This window comes from Vombatus ursinus, unplaced genomic scaffold, assembly GCF_900497805.2.
Source record: "Vombatus ursinus unplaced genomic scaffold, bare-nosed wombat genome assembly UNPS02014909.1, whole genome shotgun sequence".
Taxonomy (NCBI): domain Eukaryota; kingdom Metazoa; phylum Chordata; class Mammalia; order Diprotodontia; family Vombatidae; genus Vombatus; species Vombatus ursinus.
In genome coordinates, this window is record NW_020954687.1 from 3,305,731 (window position 1) to 3,315,101 (window position 9,371).

At 41.1% G+C, this 9,371-nt stretch overlaps 1 protein-coding gene across 1 annotated transcript; it reads left to right on the forward strand.

Annotated features, from left to right (window-relative positions):
* Positions 1-3,574: 3,574 nt before the first annotated feature.
* Positions 3,575-8,660, forward strand: ZNF281 (zinc finger protein 281). The gene is made up of 2 exons (XM_027843467.1): positions 3,575-3,657; positions 3,901-8,660. The coding sequence occupies exon 2, from the start codon at positions 3,915-3,917 to the stop codon at positions 6,669-6,671; it is 2,757 nt and encodes a 918-aa protein (XP_027699268.1). The 5' UTR covers positions 3,575-3,657; positions 3,901-3,914; the 3' UTR covers positions 6,672-8,660.
* The last annotated feature ends 711 nt before the right edge of the window (positions 8,661-9,371 follow it).

Here is a 9,371-nt window from a genome sequence, read left to right on the forward strand (position 1 = left end):
GTGATCTTGATCAGGTACTTAATCTGGGCCTCAGTTTCCTCATCTACAAAAATGAAGAGTGTGAAGTAGAGGATGATAATTTCCTTTCAGGTTATAAATCTATGATCCAATGAGTACAAAAAAAAGTCAACTTACACCAAAAAAAAAAAAAAGAGAGAGAGAGAATTGTGTGCCCACAATTGTGGGCAAGGGAAACATTCATAAACAGATATGGAATCAATGAGATTATAAAAATCAAAATAGACCATTTTATTACATAAAGTGCTTTTGCACCAATAAAGTACAAGCAACTAGAATGAGAAGAAAAGTTATGGAAAAGGGGAAAAAACCTTTGTATTAAACATTTCTGTTAAAAATTTGATGCTCAAAGTTTATAAGGGAATTGATTGAAACAAAACATTAAGAAATTATTTTTATTTTTAACTGGTTTCTTTTGTGAACTCTTGTGTATCATTTGTAATATGAACTCATAGATAAAAATCAAATGTAGAAATAATACTTCAGGGCTCCTCTACCTTCTAATATAAATCTAATCTCTAAATCTGAGTTTAGTTAGTAATGTAGATAGAATACTTTTTGAAATGTCATCACAATTCACTATTTCCTTAATTTTAAGCATTTATTACAGGTTTTAATTATGACCCCCATCTAATAATTATCACATTAGTGCTTAATGTTTTGCTTTGCAATTGTCAAAAGCAATGACAGGCAAGGAAAGATGGGCACTAATGAAGCATTAGTAATTGACATGTATTTTCTATGGAAAATTGAGTTTACTATTCTAATTTCTAATGAGTTTTTATATTTAGGTATGATTGACAAAAACCTTCCTTTATGACATTTGCAGTGAGCTGAGTACTGTATAATTACTTGGAGAAGTGTCAAGTATAGGGTTAAGCAGCATAATACTAGGAACTTTTTAAAATACAGAAAAGTTGCAAAAGTTCACAACAGCTAATTATTTGAAAATTAATTGAAATGATAGCATTTTTACTATCCTATTCTTTTCCTATAAGACATTTTACATTTTAATAAAAGATATTATTTATTTGAGGTATGCTTACATACCTACTTGTAACCAAATTTTTTATGGTATTTAGAAATACTAATAGCTCACCAATGATTCTAAAATTATTTGGGTGACATCTCTGAGTTCATCTTTAATTCATTAAGCAAAGATTGTTCAGAGGCAAGCATAACAATTTTTCTAATTAATAAGCTCCACTATTCGTGACATCTTTTCCTATTTCTAAAGAGGTGAATAGCACAAAATGCCACAGGCAAAATGCAGTCCTATGTTATCAAATAAATGTTCAAGGTACAGCTTATAATGTTGAAAAATAGAAAAATAAATTGACCTTGATGAAGTGTGTCTTCTTTTGTCTGTTCCCAGGAAAGTTTATTTCAGGTATTTCTACTGCTGAAATGATTAGAGTTAACAGCTTTTCCCCTCCATTTTATTTTACAGGGTCTCTTCATCTTCCTGATATATGGGGTGTACAACACAGAGGTAAGTCTGCTTGGAGTATCTCAAGGTTGACAGAGTGAATGAGAGAAATGACAGGTTTCTTATCTTGATAACTGAGGGACAAAGTTGGCTTTCCATATGAGTGTCCTACTGCCCTTCATGCTTGGACTAGCTTATATGCATCCCAGCTTACCATTAAACACAGACACCCTGAATAAAGGGACAGACTCATTTCTCACAGGCATTGACTAATATTTTACTGCTGTTTTAAGTTTTTGAATTTCCAGTCTTTCTTTTAACACTTAGCTACACTTGACTATATTAAAGTTTTACAGTTCAAGGGGACAGAACTTTGCCATTTATAGTTACATGCAATTAGGGACTAATTCTTCTTAACTCTAAAAACATTATATGGAATATAATATTCCATCAAATATTGGTTTCTTTTTATGAATCACCTTTAATATTTTAAAAATTATTTATAAATATTTGAGGCCAAATAAGTGAGGCCTATGGGTGTTTACTCATAATTTCATTATGTCAGCATGGTATAGAAGCCTTGGTGTTAGAGACTAAGATTCCCAGCTGTGACACTGGACAAGCCCTTTCATCCTTCCAGGTCGTAGCTTCCTCATCTATAAAATATACTTAATAATAATGTTACCTACCTCACAGGGTGGTTGTGAGGAAAAGGTTTTGCACATCATAAACTATATAAACATGAACTACAGCTCATGGATAAAATACTAGAAAAAAGGAAAAAAGATCTTCTTTTATTTCGATATTCAGAAAATATACCATAAAAGGGATATCATTACAGTTCCAGCATTTCAAGTCAAGAAACATTTATTTCACACCAGTATGTGCCAGGCACCTGTGCAAAGTTCCAAATTTCCTTGATTTTTTAAAAAGTGACTTATTTATGTAATCCAAAAGGAAAATGCAACTTCAGATGGCTGCATTCTCAATATCAATTCAATTCAATCAACATTTATTAAGCACCCACTCTGTGCCAAGCACAGTGGATACCAAGAGGTAAAAGGCTGTCCCTGCCTTCAAGGAGCTTACAATAAGATGTGCACCTGGCACACAGGCGCTCAATACATATTTGTCGAGTTGATATGTTCGGTTTGGGTTTGGGAGATTCCTTTAAGGAAAAAAATGAATAGTCTTGCCTATACTCCTTGGGATACCGGTTGGCTTGGAAGGGATGGGGGTGGGGTGGCGGTGAAAAATGACATCCATGATCTTCCAAAGGTGGTAGTGGTATTGGTAGCCACTTCAGTTTCCAAAATACAAAAGTGGCTGTGAGATAACAGGACAAATAGGCTCATTAGTAAAGCCTACAAAGGAATGTGGGCATTTAAATAACGTTTAATGATGATGAAATGCGTGTGGGCGTGTGTTTTATAGGGCGGCTGAACTCGGATTGCAAGCGGTTTCCTTTTTGAGTAGCCTTCAGGTAGGTTGGCAGTAAGACAGCAATCTTTTTTTTTTTTTTGGCAAAGGAACCCCAATTACGTTTTCAAAGTAAGCCACTCCCACGACTGCAAATGAACCGCGTCCAAGAGACCTCGAACTAATGCAGGGGTGAATGGACTTGGTGACGGCAGGACGACTGAGGAGGGGGGGGTGTCCGAGGTCCAGCACCGAGGGCCCCCAAGAGGGTGCTCTAGTCTAACCTCGAGCAACCCCCTGACGGGCTAGGTCCCCCTCTGCTCCCCACTTCACCTTCCAACCCTTCCCCGTGTGCCTCCTTCCTTTTCCCGGGCGCCCTCTTTCTTCCTGCCAGGCAGCCCTGGTGACTCCAATCCCAAGTCCTCGTCCCTTCTGGCCCTGCCAGTTGCACGTCTAAGGCCCTACGCGCTCCGGGCCCTCATCCCCTTTGCCTCAGACCAGGCCCACCCCGCCCGTCACCTCACAAGTCCCCGCCCCACTGGCCCCACACGAGTCGGCCCCAACCCTCGGGCCCAACCGCCCGAATGATTGACAGGCCGGCCGGGCGGAAGCTGTTGCGCAGGCGCCCTGGCTCCCCAGAGCTCCCCTCCGGCCGGGTCGAGTAGTTCCCAGCAGACCCCGCGCCGCACTTGCGCAGTGCCAAGGAGGCTTTTAATTCCATTGTGGAGAGGACTCGGCGTTATTTTTATTAACTGGAGGCGACGGCGGCTGCGGTGGCGGCGGCGGGACCCGTAAGTGCTGCTGCTGGGGGCCGGGAAGGGGGGAGGGGGAGGCCCGGGGTAGGGCCGCCGTACCATGCGCGCTGGGGCCGGAGGCGGCTGGGGATAAGCGCCGGGCGCGTTGCGGTCTGGGCGGCGGCGGCGGCAGCGGCGGCGGCGGCGGCGGGGTCTGAGCGCCGCGGTGGTCCCGGCCCCGGGGCCCGGTTCCTCCTCCTTCCCTCCCTTCTCCTCCCTTTTCTTCCTCTCCTCAGCCAGGCCTCCTCCGGGGTATGAAAGTCGGCAGCGGGTTCCTGAGTAGCGGCGGCAGCGGTAGCAGCAGCGGCGGCGGCGGCGGCGGCGGCGGTAGCGGTAGCGGCGGCGGCAGCGGCGGCAGCGGCAGCAGCAGCAGCAGCAGGAGGGCGGAGATGGAACCCACCTTCCCCCCGAGTATGGTCATGTTCAACCACCGGCTCCCCCCGGTCACCAGCTTCACCCGGGCGGCGGTGGGGGCCGCCCCTCCCCCGCAGTGCGTGTTATCCTCCTCCTCCTCTTCCTCCTCCTCATCCTCTTCGACCTCCTCCTCCTCCTCTTCCTCGGCCTCCAACTCTGCAGCCCCGGCCGCCGAGCCTCCCCCGCCTCCTCCTCCTGCCCCGGACATGACTTTCAAGAAGGAGCCCGCGGCGCCGGCCGCGGCCTACCCCCCGCAGAGGAACTCCTGGGGATTTCTGCAGTCCCTGGTGAGCATCAAACAAGAGAAACCTACCGACCCGGAGGAGCAGCAGCATCACCACCACCACCACCACTATGGAGGACTGTTTGCAGGCGCGGAGGAGAGACCTCCCGGCCTAGGAGGCGGGGAGGGGGGGAGCCACGGCGTCATCCAGGATCTGAGCCTTCTCCACCAGCATGGCCAGCACCCACCCCTCCAGCACCACCGAGATGTGTTACTCAGCAGTAGCAGGACAGATGACCACCACGGCAACGAGGAGCCAAAGCAGGACACTAATGTCAAAAAGGCAAAGAGGCCAAAGCCAGAATCTCAGGGAATCAAAGCCAAGCGGAAGCCCAGCGCTTCTTCCAAACCTTCTCTGGTCGGAGATGGAGAAGGTGCCATTCTTTCCCCAAGTCAGAAACCTCACATCTGTGAACACTGTAGCGCTGCTTTCAGGAGCTCCTACCACTTGCGCAGACATGTCCTCATTCACACAGGAGAGAGACCTTTCCAGTGCAGCCAGTGTAGCATGGGTTTCATTCAGAAATACCTACTGCAAAGACATGAGAAAATTCATAGTAGAGAGAAGCCATTTGGTTGTGATCAATGCAGCATGAAGTTCATTCAGAAGTACCATATGGAGAGACACAAGAGGACACATAGTGGAGAAAAGCCATACAAATGTGATACTTGTCAACAGTATTTTTCAAGGACTGATAGATTGTTGAAGCACAGGCGCACATGTGGTGAAGCCATAGCTAAAGGAGCAGCTAGTGCAGAACCTGGGTCATCAAACCATAACAATATGGGTAACCTGACTGTGTTGTCTCAGGGAAACACAAGTTCTTCAAGGAGAAAAAATAAGTCAAAAAGCATATCGATTGAAAACAAGGAACATAAGACTGGTAAAGTAAATGAATCACAAATTGCAAATAATATCAACATGCAGAGTTATACAGTAGAAATTCCTATTGTGTCTTCCAGTGGTGGCATAATTGGCGCTGGTATAGATGAATTACAAAAAAGGGTGCCAAAGTTGGTCTTCAAAAAAGGAAGCAGAAAAAATACAGACAAAAACTACCTTAATTTTGTGTCACCATTACCAGATATAGTTGGACAGAAATCACTGTCAGGGAAACCAAGTGGTTCTCTTGGCATAGTGTCCAATAGTGGCGTGGAGGCCATTAGTCTTCTCCAGAGTGCAGGTGGCAAGCAAGGCCAGCTAAGTAGCAACTATGATGATGCCATGCAGTTTTCAAAGAAAAGAAGATATTTACAAACTGCCAGCGGTAACAGTGCCTTTTCTATAAACGTTGGACACATGGCCTCCCAACAGTCTGTCATTCAGTCTGCAGGCGTGAGCGTTATGGACAACGAAGGGCCATTATCACTTATTGATTCCTCATCTCTAAACACTGAGATCAAGTCTTGTCATGACAAGTCTGGAATCCCTGATGAAGTCTTACAAAGCCTTTTGGACCAGTACTCCAGTAAATCTGAGGGGCAGAAAGAGGATCCTTTCAATATAACGGAACAACGAGTTGATTTACACCCCTCAGGAGAACATTCAGACCTGGTTCAAGAGGAAAATTTGAGCCCAGGCAACCAGACACCTTCAAATGACAAAGCAAACATGTTGCAAGGATATTCCAAATACATCCAGCAAGCTTTTGAAAGATCAGCCAATAGCACTGGTTTTGCATTTGGACCCAGTTTCCAGTTTGTTAGTTTGTCTTCAACTCTCCACAACCACACTTTATTTCCAGATAAACAAATATACACTACATCTCCCCTGGAGTGTGGTTTCAGCCAATCTGTTACCTCAGTGTTGCCAACTACATTGCCAAAGCCTCCTTTTGGGATGTTGCTTGGATCTCAACCAGGTTTTTATTTATCTGCTTTGGAGGCCACCCATCAGCAGCTGACTCCATCACAGGAGCTGGATGATCTGATAGATCCACAGAAAAACTTAGAGACTTCATCAAGCTACCAGTCTACATCTCAGAAATTGACTAGCCAGAAGGAACAGAAAAACTTAGAGTCCTCCACAAGCTTTCAGATACCATCTCAGGAGTTAACTAGCCAGATAGATCCTCAGAAAGACATAGAGCCTAGAACAACGTATCAAATTGAGAACTTTGCACAAGCATTTGGTTCTCAGTTTAAGTCGGGCAGCAGGGTGCCAATGACCTTTATCACTAACTCTAATGGAGAAGTGGACCATAGAGTAAGGACTTCAGTGTCAGATTTCTCAGGGTATACAAATATGATGTCTGATGTAAGTGAGCCATGTAGTACAAGAGTAAAGACACCAACCAGCCAAAGTTACAGGTAAGGTCCCAAGTGTGACCAGGCTGGGGGTCTTACAATGTAATTTTGTTTTATTTTGAGAACACTGCCATTGGAATGTTTCTACATGATCCTATTAAGAATAATGTAACATGCCCTTTCAATGCAACTTTTCATATTTAGTTTATTTTGTTAGTGTGATTTTAGCTCTGTTTGTATTATGATTTTTAATCAAAATCAATAGATTAAAAATAGTTTGACATTCAAAGTGACAATGTTTAGCAATCAAATTTACATGTATAGATTGTCAGGGAATAGCCCAAAAGTTTTAAATGCAAAAAAAAAAAACCTACAAAAAAATTTGTTCCTAGGATTAAGGTTTATTCTAATTGCTTTACTCTCAGGAAAGTGTAATAACGCATGGGAATTCTATACATTATCACTGTATTGGAATATCCAACTTGCAGATAGAAGAATGATATACATTTCAACATTTAAGTAAGGGATCTAAAAACATTTCAAATTGCTATCTCTATCTGGGCTGATCCAAAATTCTGAGATGTTGGCTACCTATATTTTGTTGCAGCTTTTCAAGTGTACTCTGATCTTCCAAACCACATTCATTCCAGACTGGTAGAACAAATATTCTTGGATCTTTGATCAAAGCCTGGAATGATAGCTTTAATATAAAGAAGAATGAAAAGCGCCCTCCCCTCATCCCAACTATAACAAGGCTGTAATTCCATTAAGAGATTCTAGTGACATCAACAAAAATTGAAACCTAAGTGGTTGGGTTCCTATCATAAGAACCATAAGATGGTATTATGTAATTCATATAAATCTTGGGGATGTATTTATTATACATGGTTTAAAACATTTTCTCTTCCACTTCTAGTATATCACACACTTCTCTATGTTTTATCTTAGTTCTCAACCCTGTTCTTCAAGGTTCTTGGGCCTTCCCTCCTTGTTCCCTTCTCCCTATCTTGACAGTTTGAATTTTTAAATGATTTACATTCCAAAACATAATTCATTATGTACTTTTTATATGTCTCGTGGCATCAAATAGTCAACAGTAGTGTAAACGCCTCTCCCCCCATTTGCAAATCCAATACAAGTTTCCATGTATAATAATATCCTAACCCCCCTTACTCACAGCTCTGTGTAATAAGGTTGTAATTCTGTCTGGTGGCTTAACCAATGAGAATTGAGCTCAGTATTTCCTAATGACATCAGAACCTCTGTGAAATTGCAGCCTTTTCTGTACTTTCTGGAGTACATGAGTCAGTATTGTACACGGATCTTGTGAAGTTAATGGAAACTTGCTAGGAACGCTAATGGCCATTCGAAGCTACTGATAGGCGGTGGCGCTGCTCTAAACCACTTTTTAGCAAATGTATTTTTTTCTGATTACATTTTTTATTGTACTTTGATGTTTATGCTCATGAGTTTTTTATGTACTTTTGGTGATGTTTCAGTCCTATGTACTCTTCTGACGTCAGAAAAGTACCACTGGTTGTTTGCAGTCTTATTGTGTAATCAGCCTATTACAGGCTTCCATGTATAATAAAGTAATTAACATTGTGCAAGTGTACAACACTTCTGTTAGGAAAGCAGTGTTTGAAAAATAAGAAATTATTTAAAAAATGTTTCAGAATACCAGTTAATTTTTCTTCCCCACTTCCCCTTCCTTAGGCTGCTTTCACCAACTGAAGTCACCTGTTTGCCAATGCAAGGTTCTTAGAGAATTTATTTAATCCCCTAAATTCACTCTATACTAACATGAGTCTATATTTCTTATTACAGTTGAGTGCAGTAAGTTCTTCTATTTAGATACAGAGTGCAAGCTGTAATCAAGGGATGGAGAGGACCTTTACCACTGTATCTCTTAAGCTGTATAATTTTTCTCAAATTTTTTTGTTTTATACAGGTTTTGAATTTCTTTAACTTTGTGTGTACTGAATATTGCATATGTACTATTCTGATTTGTTTGCTCTAGCTTAATACCAATAAAAAAATCCTGTTAATCACAAAATTGAGGAAAGGAGATATCACTTAATACCAGTCATATTTTTCAGATTTCCTATTAACTAAATTCCATAGGATATTTATCATCTGTACCTAGCAGTTTTGGGACTTGTGCTTTTTAAAATTCAGTACACTTATTGTGTTAAGCATAGATACTTTGCATCCAAGTTTATTGTAATTGGAAATCAGTTTGAATATTTTCATTTTTATTAGTGTTTTAGCTATGCACAATATTGTGAAACCATACAAATTACATATTTTGTAAATTAAAATTGTTTTTTTCTTGAAATTTTTGAGTTTGCTATTGTAGATGCTATTCCAGGTAGATTATGTTTTAAGTCTTAAAGTAAAGAGATTTTGTTTTAGTTTCCAGCTTTTTATGATCGTCAGTGCATTCTTTAAAATATTGTAATAAAGTAATAGCATTGAAAAAGCTGAGAACATATATAATAGTGGAAAAGAATTAATATTAAGTATAGATAAAATTTCACAGTTGGAGAAGTTAAAGGGAAGAAATCCCAAACTCCAGAAAGAAGCAAAGGAATCTAGTGTTTGTTATTATCAAGTTAGTGTTAAGAAAGCTTTTTGGGTCTTGGATAATTCTAAATAAGCTTGGAATAAATAATGATAAACATATACAGCCTTAAATGTGGAGAGAAAATAAGATCTTATAAATAAAGTAGCATTATGAATTATGAGAATTGTATATGGAAATTTG

Coding starts and splice junctions, on each gene's coding strand:
- ZNF281 (XM_027843467.1), top strand. CDS start 3,915: ATGAAAGTCGGCAGCGGGTTCCTGAGTAGCGGCGGCAGCGGTAGCAGC.